This window comes from Maniola jurtina, chromosome 4, assembly GCF_905333055.1.
Source record: "Maniola jurtina chromosome 4, ilManJurt1.1, whole genome shotgun sequence".
Taxonomy (NCBI): domain Eukaryota; kingdom Metazoa; phylum Arthropoda; class Insecta; order Lepidoptera; family Nymphalidae; genus Maniola; species Maniola jurtina.
The window spans coordinates 3690808-3705154 of NC_060032.1; the positions used below are offsets into that span (position 1 = coordinate 3690808).

Here is a 14347-nt window from a genome sequence, read left to right on the forward strand (position 1 = left end):
ATAGATTTTCGTGGTAGACTCAATCGATCTTAAAACCTCAAGATGGATGGATAAAACGATTAAGAGATTTTCGAGGGATTACACTTACAATGTTGATTGAAGAAAGGTTTTTCAAAACAATTAAAATAAAGAGTAAATACACGCACACTAAAGTTATTTAGGTAGTTCGTAAATACCCTCTGAGCTGACTGACACTAGAACCACCGCTGCTAGAAGTCAACGAAAGTTGCGTAGATAGGTGCCGCGAGGTCAATGCCACGTTGCAGGTTGAATTGACCCCGAGTTTTTCATGCTATACATTGCGGGGTTGAAAAATACTAAATCACTAAAACTACATTTATAAGAAAAATAGTTATTGGTATTGGATTGTGTTTAGATAGTGTATGAATAGTGCTAAGTTATTGCTGGCGTTCTTATTATTTGTATACGAGTATGTTTTACATCTTCCTGTTTTACCAAGTTAAGTTTTTCTCTTAATATAGAGTTATTAGGTACTATCCTTTTTGTAAAAGATGGTTAAAAAACCTCTACCACTGTGCCTCTACTAAAAACAGAAACATTTATAACTTCCAGTCTTGCAAATGGTGCACCCCTCAAGATGCTTGACGAGCAAACAGTTTTATATGCCCATAAACTAAATGGAAAGGAAACACTACGTAAGGATTGATGGCAACATTTTTATTTGCATTGTAAACTTAATTGCTTTCCGGAACATTTGGTATGAAAACAGTGATACGATATTGTGTGATTGATATGACGTAGACGAACTACGATCCGACGTATATTTACGCTGTAGAGGGGAGTGGTACTGAGGTGTTATGTCTTTTTTGACCTCTACACTGAAGCAAGAGAGAGAGCCAGCGCATGCCAGACCTTCGCTATTATATAAAAGCTGAAAGCTTCTCTGCGTATCGTCCACAATACAGGGAGGAACTATGAACTCATCATAGTTCTACTAGAACTAGTAGTAGTGAGTAGTAGTAGTAGAGTTCTAGTAGAACTAGTTGAATCAGCAACTATGAAGTTTGGGTCATGGTGGCTTTGGGAGGGAACATGTAATAAAGGTGTAATAAATCTAAGGTCAAAGTATAAAGTCTTTTTTTTATCTTCTTTGGAACAGTATTAGAAATCACGTCATACATTGCCAGATACTAAGGTTGAGGTCTATAGAGTGCACTTTGACTTTGCTTAGACTTAAGACACTGTTAAAGCGAGACAGCGCTATACTGCTGACATAAAACCGTCTCGTTTTAACTGAAGCTTAAGTCTGAGCAAAGTCAAAGTAGGTATGGTCTATAAATCTTAGCTTTAGTGTCAATACAAAGACTATTAATAAATTGGCCCACTGTATATTTTAATTTCCTATACGCTCCAAATCGGCACAAGAAATAACATACTTACATATCCATTTCAGAGTATACTTGATATGATATCATTGACTGTACTTATTTTACATATTTTTATTATCTCTATCTAAAGCTACAGTTCAATAATAGTTAAAAGTTACAAAATATGTCCATTAAAATATCGATGCAACAGTGGTGTTGTACGACAAAGTTGATATAGTTGGTACTGCATCGGGTTGAGGTCCACTGAACTGGAACATGACTAGTTCGTACGTCACTATAGTACCGGCTACCTAAAAAAAAATTTAACCTTATAATAGCATTGAGGTTGAGCAAAGCTAACAAGTTAATTTGTAATTTTAACAAGTGTAAATCAAAAATTTATAACACCCCCGACAAGTGAAGGTTACAGTAACTAGAAAAGAGCTGATAACTTTCAAACGGCTGAACCGATTTTCTTGGATTATAGCTAAGAACTTGATCAAGCCACCTTTCAAACAAAAAAAAACTAAATTAAAATCGGTTCATTAGTTTAGGAGCTACGATGCCACAGACAGATACACAGATACACACGTCAAATTTATAACACCTCGCTTTTTGGGTCGGTTAAATAATACGTTTTTATTAATTACTAAGGCTAAGTGTGCACTGGCAATACAACTTGAAGAAGCTCTAGCACCTCTCTTGCACATCACTTGCAAATATATTGTAACACGTCAATTTTAACCAATACATGCCTAACTAGCTGATACCCGCGACTTCGTTCGCGTGGATGTAGGTTTTTGAAATTCCCGTGGGAACTCTTTAATTTTCCGGGATAAAAAGTAGCCTATGTGCTAATCCAGGGTATAATCTATCTACATTCTATATTTCAGCCCAATCTAACTAGTAGTTTTTGCGTGAAGGAGTAACAAACATACACACACACACAAACACACACACACATACAAACTTTCTCCTTTATAATATTAGTGTGACCAGACTAGGAGCCAGCGCGTGCCAGACCTTCGTTGTTTTGTAAAAGCTGAAAGTTTCTCTGCGTATTGTCCCCAGACCTCAATACAGGGCAACTATGAAATTTGGATCATGGTGGCTTGGGGAGATAACAGGTAAAATAGTCTTTAATTTAAAATTCATTTTCTGTCCTTTTTAGGAATATTAGAAAGATGCAGATACCTACTCTAAATAAAATTTAGTTTAGCACAAGACATGATAATCAACGCTATTATCGAAGAAACGAATGAATTGTATAATATGAAAACTGTAAAAAAGCTCAGTAAATATAGTCCCACGACTCTAAAGAATTTTTTAATTATAACCCTAATTCAGCTCCCTCGATGTCCATGGTTCGCAGAGTCCAAGTTTAAAAGGGCAGAGATTATAACTCTGTTAAGACTTCGGTCCGGGCACATCCCATCAAATAAATTCAAATTTATGGTGAAAAGGTCGTCCACACAAAATTGTATTGAATGTGGAAACACACAAGTGGACGACGTTTTTCACCTTTTGATGGAATGTGCACGGAACGGGTCGGAGCGGCCGCGCGTCCTTAAAAACAACTACAGCGTGGGTATGTGCAATTCCATATTAGCTGCCCCGCTGGCCAAGGACGTGCGGTCGCTTCTCAAAATGTGTTAATATTGTTGTAATATATATATGATTTGTGTTTTTTTTTTTTTGATTGTTATGTTTCATGTACGCACTATAATTGTTAATTGTAGAACCTACGGGGGTGACATAGTCTTCTTAGACTAAAACCCCACCAAAAAAAATAAGGAAAAAAAAAAAAAAAAAACCCTAATTAATCTTCTTTACAGAATTTAAGCATTTTTCTCATTTCATTAGGCACAAGAAAAATGTCCGACCTTTTTATAATCGGCTCTCTCGTTTAACAATTAGACAATTTTGAAATTCATCTCAAATATCATAACTAACTTGTGCCCGCGGCTTCGTTCGCGTGGACTATACAATTTTCTAACCCCTATTTTACTCTCTTAAGGGTTGAATTTTTAATATCCTTACTAAATGGATGTCTACGTCATAATAACCTAAAGAAGTGAATTGAGAAATGAGAACTGTGAAATGTCAGTGAGAGAGGTGACCTTTTCCTTTTATTTAGTCTTCGCGATACTTTTTTCATCCATCCATACTAATAAATTCGAAAATGTGTCTGTCTGTCAGCTAGCTTTTCACGGCCTATCCATTTATACAAATCTGGATGGCGTAAGAATTCTAACGATAACCCATACATCCAAAACTGCTGAGGCATTTAGTAGTTATAGTGGAATAAAGAAACTTCCATACATACATGAACTCTTTGAAGCATTATTACACCGCTGTTTTAGGCAGTCGTGTAAAAGCTAAATCAACGCTTTTCTAACCGTTTGACGTGTGTATCTGTGTATCTGTCTGTGGCATCGTAGCTCCTAAACTAATGAACCGATTTTAATTTAGTTTTTATTTGTTTGAAAGGTGGCTTGATCGAATGTGTTCTTAGCTACAATCCAAAAAAATCGGTTCAGCCGTTTGAACGTTATCAGTTTTTTTCTAGTTACTGTAACCTTCACTTGTCGGGGGTGCTATAAATTTTTAATTTACACTTGTTTAATAAAAATATTGTTAATATTGAACAAACTTGAACTTACAGTAAGGAGCAAACCCCGTGTAACGCTGAAAAATTGTAAACCACTCAGCGCGACCTTATCCCCGTTCACTTGATCCAGAAACCTTTGGACCTACAACAAATTGATCCAATAAAAGCCTGATCCGATCTGATTCCCTATTTGTAAAGATAACGAACTTCGTCACGATATGACGGATAAAGATTCTTTGATTCGATCACGAGTGAAAAATATAGCTACATCTGCCTTTTTCAGAGACTGGCTGACTCTTCTAGAATTTTCTGAGAGAAAACTGGATGAAACAATAATTTTACTATCCATTGAGTACAATATTATTTTTTCAAACAGCAGGCCGGATTTACCTGCTGACTAATACTATAGAAGCAAAGATATAATAAATGAATTATATATACAACCCACCGTGTTTGACCGGCGTCAATCGTATCGTTCCGCAAACTCGCACTAACCCTAAAGTTGATTTCAAACTACGGAATATAATATAATATATAAATATCGCTCGTATATAGTGTGAATAGTGTCATTTAAAAGTAAGGTGAGCGATTTTTATATATTATAGTATATTTCCGTAGTTTGAAGGCAACTTTATAGTTAGCGCGAATATGTTTTGTGAAAAACTCGTGGAAATTCTTTGTTTTTCCGGGATATATATTCTCATATACCACACTATATGTCTATTGTCTAATGTCACATTTGGCGGCCGGTTTTTGAACCAAATTTATTCAAAAACTAGCTGTGCCCGCGACTTCGTTCGCGTGGAATAGTGACCGCGCTTTATATTATAGCCACGGACGCTCAAGCGCGCGTGATTCTTTAAATTGACATAACTTTTTTATTTATGAACCGATTGACATGAAATAAACACTAAATGCTAAGTGAAGCTTACTATAATATATTAGTGAAAACCGTATCTAAATCGAATAAGCCGTTTCTGAGATTAGCGTGCACAAACACACAGACAAACAGACAAACAGACAAACAGACAAAAAAAAAATTAATTACAATTTCGGGTTCGGCATCGATATAATAACAACCCCTGCTATTTTTTTTAAATATATTTCCATTGTACAGACACCACTTTTCTACAATTTTATTATATGTATAGATTTACCAAACACAAATCATTCGTACCCTGAATATAGTGGCCAGTTGGTTTGCCGAACAGAACTATTGAAAAAAATCGATCTCAAATCATTTGCTAAATCCCCATAGTGGTTACCCCCCGTACCATTACAGCTCGCCAGGGACCCTTACCTCAACACAATACACTGGTGAAGGTACGTCATATAGTACAGGAGCTGGTACAGTAGACGCCGAGTTCACTTGTGAAGCGATAAGAGACACTGCTATTGATCTGGCAATGAGGTATATAAGAGAGAACAGAAAGTATGCAGCTGCTTCATAACCGTTGAGTAGACTGCTTTTCCTGTAAATACAATTTTACTTCATCACTAGCTATTACCCGCGGCTTCGCTCGCGTGAGTCAAGGTTTTAATAATAATTGAATGTCTATGCAAAAAATGCCGTCAATCCGTAGCTCTGTTGCGGCGTTATTGAACGACAAATGCGTGAAAGATAGCGTGCTACCCCGCGGGAACTGTTTCTTTTTCCGGGACAAAAAGAAGCCTATGTCCTTCCCCGGGAAATAACCTAAGTCGGTACCAAATTTCATTCAAATCGGTTCAGCGGTTGAGCCGTGAAAGCGTAGTAGACAGACAAACAGACAGACAGACACACTTTCGCATTTATAATATTATTAAGTATTAAGTATGGATTATCATACATATCCAAAGCTTGACCAGTAGGTACGCGTCTCTCTAGAAACGAGTCAGACCATAGTCCAAGTTGGTCAAGTGAGGATTAACATACTTTACACACCATCGAAAACACTATGGAGAACTCTTAGACATCTTAATAATTATAAAACACAAGAATGTACTCCGAGTACTCCGATCGATATGCAACAAACCAGTTTCATTAGAAAGGCAATAATGCGAAGATGGTTTTAGAGTTTTTAGCGTAGTATCACACGCCGGGTATCCGCTAGTATTTGATAAAATGATTGCAGATAATATTAAAAAATATAACTAGGATTTTAGTTCCGTTTAAACATATAGGATGTAAAAGATTTTGTAAATAATTAAATAAACCTACCCTTTAGCTTTACTTGCACATTCACTTGTCCCACTGATTCCATCCCTGTAACAGTAATGATTGAAATAATATGTACTATGAAGAGATGAATTGTGATGCAGTCTGAAGATAGCCGGCTATCCAGGAAGGGGTATGGTATTTTTATTGCATCCATACTTCAATTTATTTTTGTTTTAACGGAGCGGAACTATTAGACATTGCTACCTGCCAATGATTCTATAGGTTAATTGGAAATATCCTACAGGTTTTGATTCCTCCGAATTGACAGACACGATATATAGACAACGAAGTGATCCTGTAAGAGTCCTTTTTCATTTTGAGGTACGGATATTGATTGACCCCTAAAAATACTGGTGCAAAAAAATATATAAGCAGAGAGAAATGAAAAGGTTAGTATTTACACCAAAGTGTTGAACAACTGCAGGCAAATGAAGAACAGGTTGTTAGCGAAGGAGATGAAGACAACTCCGCTGATGACGTCATCCACCTTCCTTACCAGCTGCACGGCGCGCCCGTAGTCTTCCCGGGTTGTGCGCCAGAATGACTCCGGTAAATACTGTGACATGTTGAATCATTTGTTGTTTTTAACCCCCAACCCAAAAAGAGGGGTGTTATAAGTTTGACGTGTGTATCTCAGTAGGTATCTGTCTGTGGCATCGTAGCGCCTAAACGAATAAACCGATTTTAATTTACTTTTTTTTGTTTGAAAGGTGTCTTGATCGAGAGTGTTCTTAGCTATAATCCGTGAAAATCGGTTCAACCGTTTGAAAGTTATCAGCTCTTTTCTAGTTACTGTAACCTTCACTTGTCGGGAGTGTTAAATTATTTTAATTTACACTTGTCTAATTCTTTATTTTAACCAAATAATAGGTTCGGGGTAATATCTAATTAAGTATAATTTTGATCACTTTTGACTAGATTTTCTCTATTACGTTAACCCTCACTAAGAAATGGTTTTCAGAAGAACGAACCCGGAGTGGGTCTACTATATTTTTTTTTTACTATAATTGTACCTTTCCTTGAGCATTAAGTAGTTTCTTATTGACATGATTCAACCGAGAAGTCAAATAATAGCTCATGCAAATCACAAACAGATCAGAGAAGTTCCAAATAAATGTTGACTGGAAATGGAGGAACTGAAACAAAGCAAATAAATTATAATTTTTAAGAGAAATATCAAATTTTACACTAATTCAATCCAGTACTCGATTTCGCATCTCGTTTTGGCATGAAAAAAGATTATTATCGACCGATCGAAATATATGTATGTACCTATTAGTGCCTATTATATGAAAGGAAAAATTCACTGGCTGATTTATTAATTTATCAACACAACATACAGCTCAGATCACTGGATCACACTATTGTACCCTGGATTAGCACATAGGCTACTTTTTACCTCGGAAAATTAAAGAGTTCACACGGGATTTTTAAAAACCTACACATACTAATCGACATATTCCATGACTCGGCTATTGCCTTCAAAAAAAAACTCACTGATCATATTTTATCCAAAGCTAACTGACTGTATTTTTTTAGTACTTAACCTTTGTTTAACTTAGCTATAGTCATTTTATTTTTATTTTTTATAATGTAATTATGTTTCATATACCTATTATTTAAGTACTTGTATGTATCTATTATATCTGTTAAGTCTTTTGTAATAATTAAAGTTTACTGGCGCTCTACAAAAATGTTGTGGACGCTAGTTATTGATATACATATCGGTCATGTAATAGTTTGTAAGTAAGTATATATAAAATGTTAAATATGTATATTGTTAGCGTTCCTTAATAAATAAAATAAAATAAAATAAAACCTACATCCACGCGAACGAAGTCGCGGGCATCAGCTAGTCTAGAATATTTTGCAAATATTGTAGCGTTTCTTTACATGTTATGAGACTGAACAATAATAAAACAAAATATATCCTACTTTCTTACTTATACTCTAATGTAAGTCTTTGTTTTTTGGTTTTCCTTCAATCAGGCTGCAACGGAGCAACGCGTTCAATCCGTTGCAACGAATCGACGTGATTTTTTGCATGAATATAGATAAGGATAGAGAATTGCACAGTAGATACTTTTTGTTCCGGAAAATCAAAGATTTCCAGTACCTTAACTCCACTCTGACGAAGTCATGGGGATTATACTCAATGATGCCTATGACTCTGTCCGCGTCGTAAACAATAAAGTCCTAAATTCACACACAACCGTCTTCAGAAGTAAAATAAATCTGGCTAAAACGGAACAAATGACATTAAAACTGATAAAACTGTTCTATCCGGTAATAAATTTCGCTCAGTAGGTTAATCTATAAGAAGATTTATATTGAGATTTGATGCTCAATCCTTTAAATACTGTGATCGTGTTCACTCACGAATATATTCTATTCTTTTTCCTTTGGCCTATTTTTTTTTGTTACAGTAAGTATTACAATATCTTTACCGATTCAGAGTATTTATAGTTATATACTAGATGATTCCCGCAGCTTCGCCCGCGTGGATTGGTCAGATTACCTGCAGCATCAGGATTGATCACCAAATTTTTTAAGGAACAATTTCGCAAAGCTCCTTTATCGATTAAAAAAAATTACGTAAATCGGTTCAGAAATCTCGAAAGCATCAGTGTACATAGGTAGAAAAACACAACTTTTCCATTTTTCAAAGTCGGTTAAAAAAGTAGCCTTGTCTCTGAAAGTCCAGTCAAAATAGGTTTAGCCATTCCGAAGATCAGCTCGTTTAAACAGACACGACACTTCAATTTTATTTATTAGTATAGATATCTGAGTTACAAGTACAAAACTCTGTCTACTCAAAGTGTTTATAATTTTCTTATACCTGAAATACAATGTATCTATTCAAAATGCTAAAAAATATCTCTGTCTATTCTAAGACAAGTCTATTCAAAGTATATTTTATAATTTTATCCTGAAATCTACCTATCTATCTATTTTATAATTTTAGCCTGAAATCCTATCTATTTATAGTTTATAGTTATGCCTGAAATAGCTCTATCTATTCTAACTGTTAGTTATGGCTGAAATAAAATAACTCTATCTACATTTAAAAATTCAAATTGTTTTTCTGTTATTGCGTGTGCACGCATTACGTTACGACTACTGAACTGAAAGAGTTCTAATCTTAGAATAACAACCCGGGTTCTAATCAAAGGCAAGGTGAAGCCAAATGCAAATTGGTAGATAATAATGAAACTTATTATATCCAAATCCAAACAAAACTAAAAATTAGTCGTATCCTACTCATATGAATGGATTATAACTAATAATAATATTTATTAAGGTCCAGAAATAAATAAAAGGTTATTTAAAAAGAAAACTTAAGCGAACTCCAAGGGAGCGCAATTGGGAAAGTCAGAAATGGGGATAATCGAATCTAACATTTCTCTGGAAAGTTACAATTTAATATTTTCTGTGGTAATAAAACGTCCATTTTCGGGGACTGTGACGTCATTACTTCAGCAATATTTAAGTCAGGACAGAATCCGGTTTACGAGATCATAAAATAGCTATTTGTATTCCTAACATCAGGGTTGTTCTGTGGTTATTGGTTTGGATATTGAGAATAATGTTATAGTGCCCATTTTAGGCTTCACTAGTAAATTTAACTAGGTAAACATGGTTCACTGATTTGGAGCAACTAGATATCGCAAGCCATCCTTCCTGGCGTGCCCGTTTGAGCCTCTAAGCCCTAAAAGGAGTGCGCGTTGTCTAAATGACACCTTTTCACTTTTGCCTTGAAATTGCATTCCGATGGTATAGAAAAACCAGAAGCTGAAAAGCTTTCTAATCTAAAAAAGAAACTCGATTACTTTTTTAGAAAAATTAGATGCCCGCGGCTTCGCCCGCGTGGATTTCGGTTTTTTTAATCCCGTAGGAACGCTTTGATTTTCCAGGATAAAAAGTAGCCTACGTCCTTTCCCGGGATGTATCCCAATTCCATTAAAATCGGTTCAGTGGTTGGGCCGTGAAAACGTAGCAGACAGACAGACAGACACACGTTCGCATTTAATATAATACTATGTATATGGATAATAAAAATACCTGCGTGAAAACACCCAACCAGAGAGAGTAGGGCAAAAAATTGAAGACCCAAGGGTAGAAATAATTCACGAACCCCGAGTAAGATGATTCGTATTCGTGGCACACCAATGCCGCTGTAATTGCTGCTATCAAGGACAGGAGGTGTTCCACTGGAAGTAAAAAAAAAACTCAAAGCCTAAACATGGACTTATAAAAAAAGAGGGGACTACTTCTTGCTAAGAAAGGATTGAAGCACAGTAGTGCAAGTATGTGTGAGTGGAATAACAAAAGCAATGGCAGCCGATAGGCTTATTATTAGTGTAAATGTGTGTGATGGTGTCCAGCGGCAATCCGTCCTCCCTTTTTTATTTGTCCATGGCCTGAAGTTTCAAGTTAAAGGATTTGTATGGTTAGTATGAAAGAGGATTTAGAGACGAGACCCGTTCTGAGTAGTGTGCTGGTGAAGGGATGATGATTTGCAGCTAATTAATTCGTCATAATATTGCATCATCATGCGGTGGCATCTTCTAACTGAAGCTGGGCGGTCAGCTGGAGCAAACTTTTTGGGTCTACGCCATTTTCTTCATTTCAGAGTGCCTACTTATGTTAGGTCAACCTCCACATATCGCTACCCATGTTAAATGTATACCTGCAAGTGTCTTGGTTTGTTCTTCAATCAAGAGGCAACGGGGCAACAGATTGAAGTTATTTTTCACATGGATATAGTCGAAGACCTGGAGAACGACATAGGATAGTTTTTACCCCGGAAAATTCCCACAGAATTTTAAAACCTACATCCACGCGGATGAATTCACGGGTTAGACATCAATAAACCACTTTCCCCTATGACGACCAGGTGGGGGGTTTTCGGCTATGTTGTATTCAAGGTTTAACCATGGATTCTCATTAGAAGCGACGAAAAAATGCAACCTTCACAACGTTACATTGCAACACTTACCCAAAGCTAATGTCAGCACTACAATGCAAGTAGCATTGCACTTGTAGGTGAGATTCTGATCATTGGTCGGATCCAACTCCTCAACGCGGGATATGTGCTGTAGCAACTTGGGCCACTTGGTTGCTACTTGAAGAAATAATATCATTGTCATACACGTTGTTCCGTAGAAGATCACCGGTGCTAAATAACAAAATGAAATTTTAACAAATGTAAAATAAAAATTTATAACACCCCCGACAAGTGAAGGTTACAGTAACTAGAAAAGAGCTGATAACTTTCAAACGGCTGAACCGATTTTCTTGGATATAAATTCAAGAAAATAATATAATATTTATAAATATTATATTATTTTAAAACTTAACTTAAAACTAAATTAAAATCGGTTCATTAGTTTAGTAGCTACAATGCCACAGACAGATACACAGATATACAGATACACAGATACACACGTCAAACTTATAACACCCCTCTTTTTGGGTCGGGGGTTAAAAATATAGGGTTTCGTAGACATGCCGTTTGCTCAAAACTATTACGACAATGAGACAAAGACAAATCATTTTTCAAAATAAGTAGATATAAAGTTTTTATCCCACAGTCTACAAGCAAAGATTTACTCAATTAAATGAAAATACCAGTTGTGCTTGCAACCGCGCACTTTAGGACATGTAGGGGAATGGGCAAGTTAGAATTCACTATATTGTGCTAACTTGAAGTCCAAGTTCCAACATTCCCACACTTAGCTGCATAGAGAACTATTTACTTAACAAGACTAGATCGTAACTGTGAAACTTGTAACTATTGTCGATATATCAGGGATGCTGTCTTAAGTACAAAACATGGCTGCGTGGAATGGTGCTAAGAACATGCCGAAAATTGCTTCATTTTCGCGCTAAACACTTAGGATTTGTGCAAAAAATTAGAGTCTTTCTAGATACTCATATGGACTCAGTGGGCATCTATCGGTTGATAATGATGATAATGTAGTGATATTGCATTGTCCAACTACATCTATAGTTAAACTAGCTGACGCCCGCGACTTCGTCCGCGTGGATTTAGATTTTTCGAAATCCCGTAAAAACTCTTTGATTTTCCGGGATAAAAAGTAGCCTATGTGCTAATTCAGCATATTATCTATCTCCATTCTAAATTTCTGCCAAATCCGTTCAGTGGTTTTTGCGTGAAGGGGTAACAAACATACACACACACATACACACAAACTTTCGCCTTTATACTAGTAGTGTGATGATAAAATGCTACAATGAACAACTTATGCACAACATACCATCATATCACTGGAATGACCTTTTCAGATTTAAGGATCTATAAAAATATACTAAAGAAAGTGTGTAGAAAATAGATAACGGCAACCATAAGTACGCACTTGTGTTATTTAACGACGTCGTAGAGTGTGCTACTTTATAGATGCACATAATCGTGATAAATATTTGTCCAAGCAAGGAGAGCAATAGATAGGAACATTTCCATGATGTCCATGTGAATCTGAAAACAAATGCAAGGAACCAAAAGTTTACTATCTATAATACGCTGAAACAGGCAAATCTGCAAGGCGCAATAATATTATAAGTGTCCACAGAAAAAATAGGTATTATTCAAACATTTTTAACGAATTATTGGAATGTCCTCCCAATACCTACCCACAGAACACAGCTTCAACGTTTTAATCTAAACAAGTGTAAATTAAAAATTTATAACACCCCCGAGAAGTGAAGGTTACAGTAATAACTAGAAAAGAGCTGATAACTTTCAAACGGCTGAACCGATTTTCTTGGATTATAATAGCTAAGAACAGCAATCAAGCCACCTTTCAAACAAAACAAAAACTAAATTAAAATTGGTTCATTAGTTTAGGAGCTACGATGCCACAGATGGATACACATATACACAGATACAACCGTCAAACTTATGACACCCCTCTTTTTGGGTCGGGGGTTAAAAACTAATGGCAGTAAAATTAATTATTTGATTAGAGAGATTAACCAACTTACTTGACATAAGAAGCTTTTTTGCTGCACACTCCCTCGACGGGCAAAAGCGAGAACATTTGCCCAATTATCAAAGTTAACCGCAACGACTCTTGAAACGTGCCACGCTGCTTTGAGGATTTCAACTCCGACGTGCCGACTTTATTTTCTAAAAACCGTAAAAGGATCAAGACCTCATACTACATTTATGAATAAAGACTCATTTTGATTAGTCAATAACTCGGTAGATATGTACATAGTACAGTATGTAGGGGTCCCACCGGATATGACCAACGATTAAGTAAATAGTAGTAAGTAGTAATATGCAGAATAGAAACAGTAATAGTTATTAACCAAAGACATATTAACTTTTTTTTTTAAATAATATATACTAGCGCTTGGCTGCAATCAGACCTGCTAGCAAGTGATGATGCAGCCTAAGATGGAGCGCGCTTGCCTAGATGTTGCCTATTCACTCTTGACTTGAAGGTACCCATATTATAGGTGGAAGGGAAAACTGATGCCGGAAGGGCGTTCCATATCCTGGCGGTTCGGATTAGAAAAGAAGATCTATATAAATCTACTATCTATATAAACTAGGTACTTTGTATTCCAAAAATCTAAATCCACGCGGAAGAATTCGCGAGCACCATCTAGTAAAGAATCTAAGAATCTGACTCAGTTACTTACTGTTTAGTAACCAGAATTTCAAATAACTTCTTTTCAACCGTTTGACCATGTCTTGACTATAGATGATCTGTATTACAGCGAACTTGGTTTCCTTCACAACAATCATTGACGGACCTTGACTCGATAATAACGTGAAGCCATCAGAAATTGGTGCCATATTTGAAACATACAAGTAATTGTTTATTAATGGTATTATGTTTACAAATATTATATCTACGGGACATGTTAGTTACCTAAGTATTTTTTGGCCTACAATAACAGTCAATATTTTATGGTGTCCAATGTCCATGCTTATTCATACTGACACTAAATATCTATTATAAATAAGACAGTGTGTTTGTGTGTCCTATCCTTTTTAACCCCCGACCCAAAAAGAGGGGTGTTATAAGTTTGACGTGTGTATCTGTGTTTCTGTGTATCTGTCTGTGGCATCGTAGCTCCTAAACTAATGAACCGATTGTAATTTAGTTTTTTTGTTTGAAAGGTGGCTTGATCGAGAATGTTCTTAGCTATAATCCAAGAAAATCGGTTCAGCAG

At 36.0% G+C, this 14347-nt stretch overlaps 1 protein-coding gene across 1 annotated transcript; it reads right to left on the minus strand.

Annotated features, from left to right (window-relative positions):
* Window positions 1–1477: 1477 nt before the first annotated feature.
* LOC123864650 (gustatory receptor for sugar taste 64e-like) lies at window positions 1478–13971 on the minus strand. Its single transcript, XM_045905257.1, has 11 exons — window positions 13811–13971; window positions 13145–13289; window positions 12520–12638; window positions 11139–11318; window positions 10202–10350; window positions 7153–7275; window positions 6541–6695; window positions 6140–6184; window positions 5240–5411; window positions 3992–4081; window positions 1478–1639 (listed from the first exon to the last, which is right to left on the minus strand). Exons 1-11 carry the CDS (start codon window positions 13965–13967, stop codon window positions 1520–1522), a joined length of 1455 nt encoding a protein of 484 aa, XP_045761213.1. The 5' UTR covers window positions 13968–13971; the 3' UTR covers window positions 1478–1519.
* Window positions 13972–14347: the final 376 nt, after the last annotated feature.

What these genes read in the sequence shown, in the direction of transcription:
- LOC123864650 (XM_045905257.1), bottom strand. Translation starts at nt 13,967, where the DNA reads ATGGCACCAATTTCTGATGGCTTCACGTTATTATCGAGTCAAGGTCCG. An exon ending in TACTTAATGCTCAAGGAAAG is followed by an intron (nt 6,696 to 7,152) that starts GTACAATTATAG and finishes AACATGTCACAG; the next exon opens with TATTTACCGGAGTCATTCTG. An exon ending in CACGGGGTTTGCTCCTTACT is followed by an intron (nt 1,640 to 3,991) that starts GTAAGTTCAAGT and finishes ATTTTTTTTTAG; the next exon opens with GTAGCCGGTACTATAGTGAC.